Genomic DNA, 16,877 nt, shown 5'->3' with positions numbered 1-16,877 from the left:
TGCAAAAGAAAGGGACTGCTGAAGAGGGAGAGAGCTGGTGTAAGAATTTGGTGTGGCCCATTCCTAACAGAGAGATGTACAGCAAGGGTGGAGTGACTGGTTACATGGACAGCATCTTGGTTGTGACATAGAGTCACTCTGACAAGAAGTACTGACAAGGATGGAGCAGTTTGGATTTAAGGTGAACTAGGACAGACTTGATCTGATGTGCTGGTTAGCACATCAGGGATATAGCTAAAGTATTCCAGTTCCTCTAACCTTCATTAATTGTGGCACTTGGGGACATGCTTGAGTAGTGAAGATGGCAGTGCTGGGTTAGCAATTTGATTTTATGAACTTAGAGGTCTTTTCCAACCCTAATGATTCCATTCCTAATGATTCTGTTTCTTAAGGGTATCAAAACATGCCACAACTGCTGGCATGTGCTTTACCTCAAGATCTCATGGGACTGTCAACACTTGGTCTCAAGAAAATGGAAAAGCATTTAAATTCTTGGTGTCAAAATAGTATTTGTTAATAATGCTTTTAGAAGGACCTGAGTTTGATACTTCTATGCACTTTTAATAATTTAATTGCTGTGTTAGTTTCTTAGTAGTGTATTCAGTGAAGAAACATTGTACTTCCAAGCCTTCAGGAATTTAAGAAGAGACCTGGACCTGGGAAGCAAAGTTACAAACAACTTTTACCAAGAATGTCCTGCGTGTTACTGTGGCTGTAACTGACTCCTGGCTGTTACTGTGCATTGACCATCCTCTTGGCTGTGCTTCCACCAACTTTTCTGACAAAATCTCATTCACAATAAACACAATTCCTAACATGAAGACTAAGGAGCACAGCCATGAATAAAAACGTTCAGCCAGAAAATAGTTCACTATGCTAGAGAAGACATGAGGGGATCCAACATGATCCTCCCTATCCCAGTCTTCCCTGCTGACACAAACCTGCAGTTTCACCCACAGAGGTATCAGTGGAGCCGTGTGTGCTGACATTCCCCCCTTTTAGCAGGGCCATACTGAGCTGCAGGAACAGCCACATGTGGTTTGGATGCAGTCTGACGCTGGCAAAGCTGGAAGCTGTGACACAGCCGGTGTTTCAGTTCTGGGTCAGACAGATGCCTTGGGCAGGATGGAAGGCCAGTGGCTGCAGTACAAACCTTGGACAGGACAAACTCTGTCAGCTACAATCCAGCAGCATTTCCGTGCAGCGTTTCCAGAATGACAGGAACTGAAGTGAGACTGAATTAAACAAGGACAACACCAAGGTTGTGAGGCAGCAGAGAGGGATTATTTATCCCCAGACAGTGCCCCCCACTGAGGAGTTTTGCTGCACAAGAAACCCCTTGGCACAGCTGGCAGGAACTATCATCTTCCACTCCTGAAAGCCACCTGGAAAGTCTCTACAAGGACCTCTTGAGAAGAAATCAGCTCCTTGAATAGAAGTCATGCAGGATGGAAGGAAGCTCTGCTAGGAATTGCTGAACCTGTTTGACTTCAAATGGCTGCAGTGCAGCTTGTGCAAACTTTGCTGCCTCATTTGTGGGGAGGGACAAGAAATGACACTAGAGCAGATTCTGGGAAGGTGTAGAGCAACTCAGAATGTCATGTTGTGGGAATAGCTGCTCACCACACTCTCACTGGATCCCATGACTGTCAAATATTGAAAAACAAAAGGCATCTCCTGTCCATTTTCACAGCACACCTCCACTTCTGGCTGCCCACCTGCTTTAGTCACATTGAAAAATGTGTAAGAGAAGTGAAACATTTCTCTTTGCAGCCTCAGCACCAGTTAGGGTCTGCTGCAGTCCTCCAGATGTTTGTTGGTCCCAGAGCAAGGCCCTGCAAACATTCTTGTTACTCAGAACTTCTCTCTTTACTATTTAGAGGTTATAATCTCCAACAATTTCATCTCCATTTTGCTTCTGTATTTTTTCCCTCTCTAAGTAGCTCATCTTAAACTCCAGGAGCATGCAATCCCAAGGCAGAAGCAACCAAACTTCTTAGATGAAGACTGATGCAAAATCATAATTTATCTAATTTATTCCTTGTAATATGAGACAAATCAAAATTTTGAAGGCTTTGAATTCCTGATGTACACATAAACCCAACAGAGATTATGTAAAGTGTTTGCTCTTCACATTCCAGTACAGATCATGTAATCTTGTTCACACCAACTACCAGGGATTACTATCCCTTTTTTGCACTGGATCAAATTTATAAATTGTAAGGATCCATTTTTGATCAAACAGCATTTTAAAAAACCTACTTTCAGCCATATTTATTCAGTTCTTGTTTACCTAGCATCCTTTTGTTCAATGATATTCATGTTTGCTTAATTTTTAATTTATTCTAATAGCTCTTCTGTTTCTTTTGACTTCAGGACTTACCATTAGTCTCCTTTTCTAATGGCAAAGCATTGTATTTTGGTATCCTTTCTTTTCAACAATGAATGTCATCTTCTACCCTGTGACTCATTTGCCATTGGTCTAAGAATTACCTTCTCTGCAGTATTTAAGTGATGTACACCACTTTTTCAGTAATGTTTGCTCATTCCAACAGTATCAGTTTCAAAGTAGATAAAACCACAGTAAGAGGCCACATAATATAAACCAAAAAATCTGTATCCTGAATAAAGAAGAAAATTTTAGAACACTTTATTGGAAAGTCTTAAATTAAAACAATTGGTTTTCTTTGGGGTGGTTTAGAGCCAGTTGCTCCATGGGCTGACAATAAAGCTGAGAAATTTTCCCTAGAGCAGTGGACTTGAGGCACAGTGTTGTGGCAGAACGCCTCGATGTGGTAGAACATCCTTTCTCCAGGAAAGTGCTTGTGGCATTCACAAAGTACAGGCTTAGTCCAGAGAGGCTCATCTTCTATGCTCCCTTTGCAGTCCATGGAGAAAGGCCAGGCCCTCCAAGGCTGTTTCAAAGCAGTGAGCTTGCATCTGAAATCCCATGAGAAAAACTCCCACACATTCCTCTGGATTACCTATGGAATATTCCTCCTTCTATCTATTCAAACCTGTGTGTCTGAAATCTGTCCAACACAAACCCAGTCATGAACAGTGTTCTGCAAGGTGTTGTGTCCATTCTTCCCACAGCCTGGTGCCATCCCATGTTACTTCCACCACTCGCTCAGCCTGGAAAGGCAGGCCAGCCTTCTGCCAGAGGCAGAAGTGAATAACAGATTCATTTAAAACAGACTTCCAAGATCACCAAGTCCAGCCATTAATCCAGCACTGCCATGTCTACCCCACAAACCATGTCCCCAGGTGCCACATCTACACATCTTTTCAACACCTCCAGGGATGGTGACACAACTGCCTCCATGGACAGCTTATCCCCAGTGCTTGACAACCCTTTATCTGAAGTTTTTTTTCCCTAGCATTCAATCTAAACTCACAATGGGCACACAGGTGAGGAAAACCATGGTCTTTTACTCCTCAGGGCATGAGATGCTGAGGCAGAGCCCCTGCAGGTGTGAGCAGTGCTGAGCAGGTTCCCTGCAATGCTGGTGTGCAGGAACAGCAGCCCAGGACAGCAAGCAGAGCTCTGCACTAGGGCACTCCAATTAATGAACTGGAAACATCATTAACTAAGCCAACTTCAGCCTAATGGGAAATCTGTCTCCACATATGTTGTATGATTTTTTTTATTATTGAGCCAGCTAGGAATTGTTTAATAAACAAAGCCAATGGGAAACATTCAAATAAATGAGTGAAGAGATACACACTTGTTTGCTGATTAATTTTGTGCGTGCTCAAGTCTCTCAGGTTTTCTGTTCTGCAAAGGGCTTTCAGCTTCTTGTTGGATGACATCTTCAGCTTCTGCAGCAGGAGCTTCTGTGGCCAGCTGGGCACTAGAAGAGTCTACATCTGCCATCTTGATGCTCCCCCTGTGACCAACTGCATTACAGGAGCTGTTTGTTGGGGCAACTTGGATCTCACTAATAATGACCACAACATCATTTGGACACGTGTTTTCTGTTTAGAATGACTGAAGGCTTTTTTCTGCATTGGAGTAGTTTCCAGAACCAGCTGTGATTGTTTTACAGGAAAAAACAAAACTGAAGGTATGAGGCATGCTTGCCCTCTCCTGTGAGAACTCCAGCATGAGAAGAAAGTTCATTTAAAAGTTTGATGTACACTTATTGATCCATTTCTATGTTTCAGTCCAAGTATGGTCAATATACCTGAAATTTATACTTCCTCTAAGCAATGTGATTGTTCCCATTCTTGCCCTTAACTGGGTAGTGATCCTTTTTATGTTACATGCATTGAACATGTGAAGTGCCATGAAACCACAGTCCATGGCCTGGTTGTTTGTCTGCTATGCAGAACATGTACTCCTCATTGTTGCCTGTTTTGTTAAAACCTGCCAGCTTGGTTTGAACCCAAAGGGACTTTTGCTTTTAGAAAGAGGCTTGTACAAACTGAGACACCAGAATTAATTTCTAGAAACAATCAATGAGTTTCGATTACTTCTAGTATATCACACTCCATTTTTGCCATTGCTTCATTTGGAAATGAAGAATAAATAGTTATTAGACATTATCTTAAAGTAAACAAACAAAGAAATGCAAGAAGTACTATGGGGATACAACAACTAAAATTCTGTAATGCAGTTACTGTAGGTGACTGCACTTGCTTTTGTGTATCCTTTTGATATATCAATTTTTGATACTTTTGCAATGTGCAATGTATTAATTTTTGTTCTATGTAAAATTCAGATGCAATGTGGTAGATTAAAAAAAATTGATTTTATTTAGCTTTTCTATACATTCCTGTTCAGAGGAAGAGTTCCTTATGTTAAAACAAATCACAATTGATATATTTAGACTGGTAGCTGGCATAAGCCTTAACTAAAATGTGTTAAGTAATGCTCACAGCAAGCTGCAAATATCATACAGTGACTAAAAGGAACTAAAACATCAAACACTTAAACTATAATGACTTTCTTAAAAAACAGGGTGCATCTAAATACATAAATATCTCTTTTAATCTAAGATACTAAAAATGAGAAATTACTTAAGACTGTTTTACAAACCATTTTAGTTGACAAATAACAACAAACTTACAAATTAAATGCAGAGTCTGATTCTTCAAGCCTGGCGGACAAGTCATCCCTGGCCTTTAAAGGAGTTCCTTCCTGGCTGCACTTTCAGGATAACTTCTGAAAATTATTCATAAGTCTGTTTTAATTTCCAATCAATCTTTTTTTTCTTTTTACTATAGACACAAAATTCATATCAAACCCAAGCATATCCCTTTGCTTTTCCTCTGAACTTGAAATTAAAGCTTTTGCTAGAAAATAAAACTTGAAATCCCTGAAAGCAGATACTGCTGATTGCACAAACCCAGATACAAATGAGTGCTGAGAAATTAAACTTCTAGATACACTAAAGCTAAATGAGTCGATTTTTCCAAAAGAAAACCAAACAGCTTGTAATAAGGAAGTAATTAGTAAACAGAAGAAACCACAAAAGCAATAAAAAACATCATAAGCCTATTAACTTCACACAGAATAAAATGCTAGGGAATAATTTCCACTCCAAAGTAAAAATGATATGCCAAAATATTAACAGCAACAAATAAAAGGCAGCCTTGCATTAAAGCCAGAGCTGGCACAAAGCACACTGGGTGAACACATACACATTTCTGTGCCAGGGCAGCTCTTCTTCAATAGTGTCATTTTTTGGATAATTCAGGGAAGTGCAGCTGGCTGTGGTACTGTGGTGCCAGTCCCACTGCCCCACCTTTGCTCCCACCATGAGAAGCAACAAGCAATTTCCAAATACACAAAGAAAACCAGCACCCGCTATCCTGCTGCCCACATAGCACTGCATGAGCTCAGTTTGAGGCATTTACTTCATCTGGATTTTTTCCTGGGGAAAAAGGGATCCTTGATGGTCACTGGTGCATGATCTTCCAGATAGTCTCAGGACATCCCCACAGGCATGATCTTCTTCTGGGTGCATGTGCGTGACAGGACTACCAGCATTTTCTCTTTAACACTTTAGATTAAAGCTCCAAGCTGAGGCCACGAGGGAAGAGCTGCTTTGCTGGTCTCTCACTGTGTTCCCTAGGAGCCACTGTGCCGAGGCTCAGGCAGGAGGGCTTGTCCTCAGCACAAACATGATAGCTACTGACACATCAAACACATTCTCAGTAATCTCAGTATTTCTTAGGAGGGACCTTTAGCGTTTCCCGATGCATTCTCTCCTGTCCCTGCACCAAGTGAGAGCTGCCCTGATGTCTTACCTGTCATGGAAATTGCCCCTCTTCTTACAAACCCCAAAGAAATGACAACCAACATGTTGAGCTTTGAAGCAAACACAGCTGATGTAATGCAACAAACGGATGGATAGTTCCTCACTGAGTGGTTTCTTCGTTATTTTTTTAAGACATTTCCCTAGTCCATGTTTTGAGTCTATTAACTCTATTACCACAAACCTATCCTGAAAGGCTAAGCTTTCACTCCAGCCAAGACAAGTCAGACAACTGAGAGTGGGAAAGAAGAAGAACCTTGACAGCTTTACAGACAAGTCTATCTCCTATATATATGGCAAACTAGGAAGAGTGATCTGGACCTGGCTTTTGGCTCCTGGGATTGTAAGAAAGACAAAACATGTAACATGCACACCTGTGTACACAGAGGTGCACCTTATGTTATTGCAAAAAAAAGTTCATCTGTAATTTCTAAGTGTTAGTCTTGATTTGTTCCTCTTTTTAGTGTTCAAGATCTTAGGTCTAACTTTGCATTTGGAGTAATAAACATTTGTATTTGGTTTTTTATTGGACATACCTCAACAATGGCTTATTATAACCTTGATTTCCTGAGATACTTGAGGTTTTCCTGTCACAACATTTAGTGAGATAAAACAACTATTTGTTACGTATTCATCTTCTGCAATACAACTAAAGCAAAATAGTAATGAGTCAAATTGTAGCTACCACTGTGTTTGACAGAATGAGGATTTTTTTCTTCCCATTTATACTATGTGGAAGAGGTCTGAGACACTCAATACACACTCATTGATCAATGTACAACTTTTAAACCCTGCATCAAGCCCATCAGTCTTGTATTTTTCCAGTTTAATAATAACACCATGAGGGCAGACAAACCATACATCCACACAGGAACTGGTGGAATCAAGCATCAGGAACCAGCACATGAGCAGATCCCCATAACAAGGTGTGAATTTTCCTTTTTGATTTAGGATAACTTGGTTTAAAATTTGTTGTGCAAGTGATTTTGCCTTGTGGACCTCTACCCTTGCTGGAGAAGGAGAGCTGCTGTGTGGGTGGCTGAGATGATGTTCACTCCTTCAACAGGAGATGATACTGCCGTGATGTTCCTGGCCGGGGGCCATGATTCAATCCTGTGCATCCTGTATCCTACAGTGCAGGGTCAGATTCCACAGAGCAGTAAACAACACTATTCCCCAGAACAAGAGTACTTTGGTATGGAGGCCAAAAGCGACACCAGTTCTGTAAACCAAACTGATTGCACTGTAATGATTATAAAATTATTGCATTAGAGTCTGGGTTAATTAAACTTTAACTATAGCTAAAAAAAGGAGCATTTTTGATTTAGTTATTATGTAAACAGGACAGACAAACTCCCCTAAAGAAAAACCACTTAAGCAAAAGAAAAATGGACTGCTTTAAAAAGGACTTTTCCCAGTTTGCTTCCAAAGTTCTTTGACTTCTTTAATGCTTTCTTTTTTCACACACTTCCAGAAACCTTGAATGCCTTGCTGCTGTGGTACCTGTTAATAAAGTTAAAGTGTGTTTAGCATTTACACAAAAAAGACTCCTATTCCCAGACTGTGTAAATACAATGTATAATGTGCTGCTGCTTCCATAGTTCACATGTGTAATAACAAATTCTTAGTGGCAGCACTCATCCCAGATTCATCCCAGTAAGGACTACTCAGTTTAAAATATATATTATTTTTCTATTCATTAACCCTACCTGTATTTCTACAAGCATTTACAAGAGAGTTGTAGAAATCATCAGTGGTATTTACAAACAATTATGTCAGCTTGTTACCCTCAAGCCTCGGTGAATTCGGTTCCTCAGGACTCCAAGAAACTCGCTGTGGCTGAGGCAGTCATCTCCATCTAGATCAAAAATCTTGAAGATGGTATCCAAAACATTATCTGACAGATCCTGTCCTGTTGCCACCTTCACTGCTCTTTTGAACTCAGCTAATAAAGACAAAATATTACATCACAAGTGACTGAACTTGCAAAGAAAACAGAAAGCTTATAAATAGCAGGATTCTGTCCAATTTACAATGGCTTGTGGGCATCCTAACTGGAGAACTTGGGATGTGTAAACTAGTAAACTATTAGGAGGACTCAGTTCATGTGTTCTTCTGTCACTGTCATATTTCCTGAAAAATCCCTTTGCCAGGATTTCTCCTGGGAAGTTGAGAAGCCTCAGAGAAAAAGGAAAATAGTATCATCTCATTGCTTCTCCCTGTTTTGCTGCTTTGGAATGTGGTTGGAGAGTGTTTATGCAACAGGTAGTTGTTTGATTGGTTTCATGCGAATTGTTTTGACTTAATGACCAACCACTGTCCAGCTATGCTTGGACTCTGAGGAGTCAGTCACGAGTTTTTAATTAGTATCTTGTTAAGCCTTCTGTCTGTATCCTTTCTCTATTCTTTAGTATAGTTTTAGTATAGCATTCTTTAATATAGTAACATAAAATAATAAATAAGCCTTCTAAGAACATAGAGTCAGATTCTCAATTCCTCCTTTGTCCTGGGGATCCAGAAAATACCACATGCTTCTTCTTTTGTAACACTATTCATTTTATCATAAGCTTTAGCAAGGCACTGCTTCTCAAGCAACAGTACAAGTGATAATTTTTGCTAGAAATAGATGAAAATTTACATACTTTTGGCTCTTTCCTGTTCATACAAATGGTGTTTGCCTCGCTATCCTCTCATTAAAAACCTTACCATTCTATATCAAGCCAGCTTCATGACAATTCATTCTACATGAAAACTCTTCTAAGAGAATGTAGGTTATATGCTCCACCTCAACTAACAATCTCCTCAGCAACTCTGCAGAAACACAGACCATCAAATGGTCAATGCACTGCTTACAGTACATGGCTTTATATATCTGCAGTTCTGGTTTTGAGAGAAGCTGGCTAGCTCCTCTTAAATGCTGTTGAGTTACTGAGGATTTGTGGCAGAAAAAACTGCCATAACTCTCTGGAGATGTACTTTCATCCTCAGCTCTTTTTCCTTCTCTCTTCACACCACCATGTGCAGTATAGAAACACCCACAAGCCCCTCTTTGTGTCCTGTGGTGCACAGAATTTGGAGTTTTGGCTCAAGGAACATGAGGAAGTGTGTGGGGCTGCCACAAAACAGCAGCTCGTAAGAGTGGAAGGATTGTTTATTGTAGCAAGCACAGCCACAACACATGAATTGGATGCATTTTTGAAGGCATCATGGAAGTGTGAATTTCAAAAAGGAACTGGAAGTTAATGAAGTGTAGCAGTACTGTAGATTATTACAGAAAGTTGTCCAATGAAGTCATAAATGCAATAATAACATGGTTCTGCTCTCATAAACAAGTGCTGTTTATAAATAGTGTTATAAATATGATTATTTCTGAGGCTTACTAGAGGGAATAGCATTCCTGACATAGCTCTTATCTTCGTCTCTTTCAACAATTCCTGTATAAATGTAGTTGACTATTTCACAGTTGGTTTAAATAGAATTAAGTTAAAAATCCTTCTGTAAAAGGATATATCACAACTTGAAAAAGACATAAAACATGGGATGTTTATAGTAGTCTTAATTTTGTCTTTGAAAAGATGTTAACTGTTTCATTTTTGAAGCTGAATTAAAATCCAGACATGGCACTATCCTTTCTTTGAATGTAACTTCAATAAAAGAAGATCTTCTACAATAGTGGGGCATAAGAATTTTCAAGCAAAGAAGGCCCACCTTATTAGACAGAAGAGTTGTGAACTTAGAAGAAAAAGAAATCTAGAATAAAAGGAAGGACTAAAAGAATGTCTAATATTTAGATAAATGTTCATATGTGTGTGAATCCACATGATAATGTCCACATTATCATGCAAACACCAAGACAAAGAACTCAGCCAGATTCAGGAGAGAATTAGACATACAGGCACGTAATATCTGTGAGTTACCTCAGCAGCTGGCTGATTTTGATTACAGTGGGGGTCAGCACAAAAACAGACTAATGCAATGAAAGTCACAAGCTGCAAATCCCCCAGTTTTCTTTGGTTCAAATCCCATCCAAACATATATCTTTCAAGAATATGTATTTCTCTTTCCATCTTCTCACATCTCTCATCTTTTTTCACATGAGCCCATCAAATATTAATTTCAATGAATGTTAATATCTCTTGAAATTTCCTTAGGAACTTTTTAATAATGTTGCTATTTTGAAACAACTTATGAGACTTGTCCTTCTAGAGTAACAACTAAGTACAACCTCAGGATTAAAACAAAAAGCATTTGTATGTCCATAAAACTTTTGATTCATTGCTCCTCTTTCTCCTATATGGGAAGGAAGCAACTCTCCTTGAAATCTTTATTTTAAACCCCACTTTATGACATTGTTTCTAATAGACATAACTGCATAACACATCCTCCTGAGCACAGGGAGAACATGGAGTGAGTCCAGAGGAGGGCCACAAAAATTATGTAGTAATTTTTGGGATGGAGCACCTCTTCAAGAAGGCCAAGAAGAGTTGGGGTTGTTCAGCCTGGAGAAGAGATACCTCAGGGCAGACTTTACTGTGGACTTTCACTATATCAAGGGAGCTTATAAGAGAGTTTTTACCAATGCCTGTAGTGACAGGAAAAAAAAATGCTTTCAAAGTGAAAAAGGATAGATTTAGACTGGACATAAGGAAGAAACTTAAAAAGTTGTGGCTGTCTCATCATTGAAAGAGTTCAAGGTCTGGTTGGGTGGAGATTTGAGCAACCTAATCCAGTGACAAAGTTCCCTGCCTATGGCAGAAGGTTTGGAAAAATGACCTTTAAAGGTCCCTTCCAACCCAAACTATTTTATGATTTATTAGTCTGCTGTCATTAATCCACATATGACAGCACATTAGAACTTTGAAATGAAAACATTTTGGAAACTTTATATTATTATTTTTTAATGAAATAGAACTAAGTCCAAATACGAGCAGTATAATATTTTTGGATTTCACTGTGGTACTTTGGGATAATAATTTACATTTTTTCGTAATTAAAATGATTTTTTTCCTTTAAAAAAATGCACATGAAAGATGTATAGCACTTACCCCGCTTAACAGGACGATTGGCTACAGTAAACATCTGCATGGCGATGGAAAAGTCTTCCAGATTATTTGTAAACTTGCAGAAAGTCTTGAATTCTTCCAAACTGATGTTCTAGAGTATCAAAGAATTCAGATTATATATAATGAATATACATTCAAATCCCAATTATTCTATGTCATTAAATCTTGTGGGACTTAGTGCTTAGATGTGACTGCCTACTCATTATTGATATTTGTATTTCTCAGCTGGACAATTATCATTGCTCTTACTTGTATACAATTCAAGGGCTGCAATACTTCATTTGGCAACTGGTTATCTCATTAGATACCCACATTCAAATGAAAACCTGTGCACAGAAAGGAGGAAGGAAAACAAAGTATACTTTGGGTACCAACCTCTCCTGCTTCGATTCGGTCTTTCACATTCTGCCAGTAAATTTCATTGTTTTCCTCATCAGTGAAGTACAGCAACCATGCCGCAAAGTCTTCTTTTCTCATGACGTTCAAACCCTTTGAAAACTTGATGAATTCCATTTCTTGGACTTCTGTTTGAAGATTTTCCATGAATCTAAGTGTAAACAGATATTATCCACCACTTGATACTTCCATTCCCGTATCACCACTACTACCTTAGCTACCAAGTGCCACAGACACCAGCTCTGAGCCAGAGACACTGTCGACATTGTTGCTTAAAACAAATAAACCCCACAGGTTTAATTCCCCCCGCGCTCGCGGATGTTTCCAGGGCCGCATTTCCGCAAGGACACCAGCAGGACGCGCTCTCGGCCTGCACAGGCGGCTGCTGCCAGCAGAACTCAGGCACGCATTGGACATCTCGGTTTCACTCGCGTTTAAAAATGCGCAGATAAGGAGATTAAAAAATGGGTAAGGCAGCAGCATAATGAATGAATGAATGAATGAATGAAAAAGGACTTGGGAACTGAAGGTCTGACACATGATTTATGAGGTTTCATATTAAAAAGAGAGAAATGACAAGATTGCATAGTGCCTAAAAAGATGAGGCAGTAATAATCACAAAGGTGAAAGAGGAAACTTGAATTCATTGCTGTAGGAGAAGATGACTCTAAGTATCAAAGATTATAACTACATACAGAGGTTTGGTGAATCAGTTCTGTGCTCACTAGAGGACAGATCAGAGAGGATTACAATTGACTTGTACAGAGTTAAGAAGAGCACAGAAAATGTTGCAGGGCCTTGGGAAGGTAAGAGAGCTGTCTGAAAAAGGAAAGAGTCAACATCAAAGGTTTTAGGAAAGAAAACCTTTTGGGAAAGAAAGAAAAAGGTATTACAAGAAGCAAATAATAACCTGAAGGTACAGAGCTGTAATTTTGAGTTGTAGCTTCAAGTTTTTTCAGTTTGGTCTATATGGCTAGTATTAATTTTGTAAAAGTTAACACAGACAATACAGTGTGATCCATTCGATATTTTCCACTTCACAAATGGGGCAATCCACAAACAAGAGGTGATTTTAAAATAAAGGCTAAAACCAGTGGCGCTTGCCAGAATCCCCTTCACATTGCTAAAGAACCCTTCTTTATTGAGTTGCAGAAATTATTGACAAGAGGGAATGAAATACTCCTATATTAGGACAAAGCAATTAATTGGAGAAGAGGACAGCTAAGGGTCTGCACAGCCAATATCAGCAGAGGTTCATTTGCTCATCCGTGTTTGCCTGGCCTCACTGGGTTTGAATTCTTTCCCTGGAAATTACAGCATTTGAATCCACACAGCTATCTTTAGCTCTTTAATGAGATCACTTGGACAATTAGTAGCTTGAAGCTCTGTGAAGTCTATAAGGGGTTAGCTAAAGACTGCTCTTGAAGCATAAGCTCTCTCTTGTATTTTCCCCTCTAACAGGTAGAGCTGCACATGCAAATAAAGGACCAACAAATGCTTCACAGCTCAGGACATGCAGGTAAATGAAAACCTGATAATGAGGTGAATTTAAGTTTTAGGCTGGGGCTGAGTTAGGGTAATACGGAGGAGGGGTACAAAATGCTGTCACATTTCATATGTGCCTTTTTCTGGTCTAGTAAAGGGGATTCTACAGTATAGCCAAACACTAAGATGTTCCTCCGCAGTCCACCTTAAGGACTGACACACTTTCAATTCCCCCAGCTCTCCCTCTCAGAAGTGGAGGAAAGACCAAAGGACCAGGTAATGCAACCAGTGTGACTGGGCAGCCCTTTGTCTTGCAGAGTGGCAAGAACTGCCTTGCTCAGCTTGCAAAGCACTCCTCTGTTTTCAGGCCCAGCTCCTGTCTTTGCAACTCACAAGGAGACTGCTGCCTCTGGCCAGCATCACAGCCAGCATGTGCCAGGGAGATCAGCCTTGGCACAAGCAGCCCTGCTGCACCCACGGCCTCCAACAGTTTCCCCAGGTCTTGGGCAGGGAGGTCAAGGTGCAGAGGGAGAGAACAGCATGGATCTGGCATGTAGACCAAGCATGGAGTCAGCCCAGCAGAGACTGAGTAGGGCCACTGGGCTGCATTTTGCGAGCGGTCATCACAGGCAAGGAGGAGATGCTATTTGGGATGTGTGGGCTGGAAGGCACAGCCAAGACCGTGCAGAACAATTTCTTTGACTGTAGTTTCTAACTCATGTAACGTCTGGTCTGGAGAAGGAGAAGTTGTTGAAAATGAGGTCACTCACAGAAATATGCCTAAAATTTGGATGCAGAGAAATGAGACAACATCTGTTTTATTTTCTTGGATTTTTATCTATGAAAGGACATATTTTGCAACAGACTTAAGGTCTTGAGAATTGAGCTATTTATCTTGGGGAGAAAGCTCTCAGTCATTTGCTTTACTGGTTGCTAGCCACAGGCAATGACACAGAAACAGATTCTTCCATCTTTTCTGAATATTGTATTTCCTTAAGCAGACAAGCCATGGTGATCTGCATTCTAGTCATACCCAATAAGGCAGATAAATCATTCCAACATGATGAGGAAGGAGCCCACCAAGCAGCACACATCAGCCTGCTGAAAGGGGCGGCAAAGCCAGAGTAGAAAGTGAAGGGTTTGGCTGTGGCATTTTCAGTGTGTTCTTGCTTCTGCACCCTCTTCTAATTGAAGTTCATTTCAACTTGTAGGCTTGCTCCTGGCAAGCCAGAGTGGGAAGATTTCCTGCCATATCAAATCCTACTTGGAGCAGTAGCTGAAATGTGCAATTTAAAATTCATGCGATAGTTTCCCATATTACAAAAATTAAAATACTGTGAATCATCGCATCAGCATTCTAGGTCACTCTTATTCCCAGATGTGAGAGTTAAAAATCCTAATGAGGCTTTTTAAAAGTAAAAGTTATCAAAAGTTATTAAAAATAACTTTCTGGTTAGGAAGTAAAACTTGATACATAAATGTCAAGACACCACTAGGGATACTTGCTTTTGTATCTTCTGGATCACAGTGCAATGTGTTTCAGCTGTGAAGTCCTCAAAATGTATTCAGATACTAGGAAAAACAAGCACAGGAATAAAATTCCTGCTCTCTCAAACTCAGTGGGATCTTGGCTGGGGACTTGGTAGGAAGTCAGAATTCAAGTACAGGAAAAGGATTCTGATTGTAGATACGCTCTACAATTAAAAAATTATTACACTGGGAATACTCTTATGCTATAGTAGGTTGAAAATGAAAGAAAGTTCTAAGTTTCCAAGTAACAAAAAGGAGAGGTAAACCATAAATTTATAAGAGGGGAAAAGGCCAGGGATAGAGAGCACTTTCTTTAAGACAGCCCACTTTATTCACACTCTCTAAAACACCCACGTTGAAGGCCAATGGCCAAATTCGTTATCATGTTACAACAGCATCCAGAAACCTTATCAGGATTTATCCCTCATTTTGTAATGGGCTCTAGTATAGAAAGAGGGAGTCTCCCAAGGCTTTTGGCAACTCAGCTTTAATAGTGCTAACCCACCACAAATAGTAGTGAAAATGTAATAAAAGAGGGGAGATCTCAGGAATGCAGCTATAACCCCCTCCAAGTGGAGAATTCTTCATGGCACACAAAGAAGGAGATTGAAACAGTAAAGGAAATATTGGGGAAAGTTTTTTTTCCACCTCTTGACCTGAGCTGTCTGTGCAGAGCTTCAAAACTCTTAATACAGGAACTGACCAGGTCCTGTCACACTGATTTATAGGAAGGAATCTAACAACAAAAATTGTGGTGGATATACCAACACAGCATTTGCACCGTGCTTTGGCTCCTCTTTGGACACCAAAATCTTTTTGAAGAATTGATAACCCTCTCTGCACCAGAAGACTGTGGCAAACCAGCTGCAGCTTGCCTTTTTGCAATCTGACTTTCAAACCAGAATACAGAAAATCTAATAAAGGTAACCTTTAGAAAACATTTAGATCTATGCTTGTAAATTCAGACTTGCAAGCATTAAGACAGTTAATCAATACCAAAATTTTCAGAATTGCAAGCAAAACCCTCTTTGATTTACTGTCCTTAGCATTTCCAAACCAAAAAACTCACTTTCATTTTTAAGTGTTCTATAGAAACTAACCACACTACTCTTTTGCTAAGCTCACACGAAAGGAAGAAAAATATTTTTCTCAAGCTCTTTACTAAATATTTGGGAAATATTCAGATTGAGTTATGACAGGAATATCATGAAGCCAGATTTTGTTGCTGTTCTTCCCTTCCTCACTGTCTGATCTTGGCTATAACTGATGTAATCTCTATGTATTATGACTCTCAATGCACACATATAGATAAAAGTGTAGGAACAGAGACAAGCAATCATATTCTATTTCTGCAAAGCAATTCCAAATCCCCAGATGAAAATCACTGAAAATATATAAGCTGTCATCTGGCAAAAGCACAGCATGCTGGCTGATGATGACACCTGAAAGAAATCCTGCATCCATGCACTGGCACACACACACCACAGCCTCCCCAAAAATGTCAGCACTAGCAGTGGGGTCCAGCCTGGATCATTTTGGCTTCTTAAATGAAAGGTTCCAAATAGAATGCATCAAGGAATTCAAAATACTGAAGGAAAGAAACAGCATAAGTAGGTAAAAGGCATGATCTCTGTATGGTTATACAATTTGTCCCCTTCAATCTAAAGCAGAAATTAAAACAGAACCATAATTAAAGAATATTTCTGGTAAAAAAAATCTATTAACTGAAGAAACAAGAAGCAAGAAATCAGGTAAGAGAATGACATAAACTGGATTGAAACATTAACTTTCCTCTTACTATTAAAAGAGGCCCATTGTTTAACCATACTGGGAAGTACATTTTTTGTAAGACATCCCAGAAAAAATACAACAATCAGAGAGTTTTTTAAATATCCTTTCCATACTCTCTGCACTTTCTTTTTTCCTTCGAGGAGAATGCAAGAGATTTAAGCTTGCTTGGGGACAGATTACAGAAAAAATCACAGCAGTCAAACTGTTTAGGGAGTGAAATACTGTCTCCTCTTTTATTTGGGATTAGACATACTTAAACAAGATCAGTAAGGGACTTTTTTCAGGGGAAAACAACCCCCAGTGTCTGTCAGGAAGAAATATTTCCTATAGCTAGAAAAGTAAATAGTTT

General features: G+C 39.6%; 1 protein-coding gene across 4 annotated transcripts in view; it reads right to left on the bottom strand.

The window, feature by feature from the left end:
• Window positions 1–2,278: 2,278 nt before the first annotated feature.
• MICU2 (mitochondrial calcium uptake 2) overlaps window positions 2,279–16,877 on the bottom strand; it is a 136,052-nt gene continuing 121,453 nt past the window's right edge. For all 4 annotated transcript variants that reach the window (XM_064717407.1, XM_064717426.1, XM_064717416.1 and 1 more), the window contains 4 exons: window positions 11,702–11,873; window positions 11,309–11,417; window positions 8,051–8,208; window positions 2,279–7,766 (listed from right to left, as the gene is read on the bottom strand). In XM_064717407.1, coding sequence (XP_064573477.1) covers window positions 7,662–7,766; window positions 8,051–8,208; window positions 11,309–11,417; window positions 11,702–11,873 — 544 coding nt within the window. In that variant the 3' untranslated portion in view covers window positions 2,279–7,661. The remainder of the gene's footprint in view (window positions 7,767–8,050; window positions 8,209–11,308; window positions 11,418–11,701; window positions 11,874–16,877) is intronic.

The sequence above is a fragment of the Zonotrichia leucophrys genome, chromosome 1 (assembly GCF_028769735.1).
Source record: "Zonotrichia leucophrys gambelii isolate GWCS_2022_RI chromosome 1, RI_Zleu_2.0, whole genome shotgun sequence".
Classification (NCBI taxonomy): Eukaryota; Metazoa; Chordata; class Aves; order Passeriformes; family Passerellidae; genus Zonotrichia; species Zonotrichia leucophrys.
The sequence above is the reverse complement of the archived record's forward strand: the minus strand, read 5'-3'. Positions and strand labels throughout refer to the sequence as shown.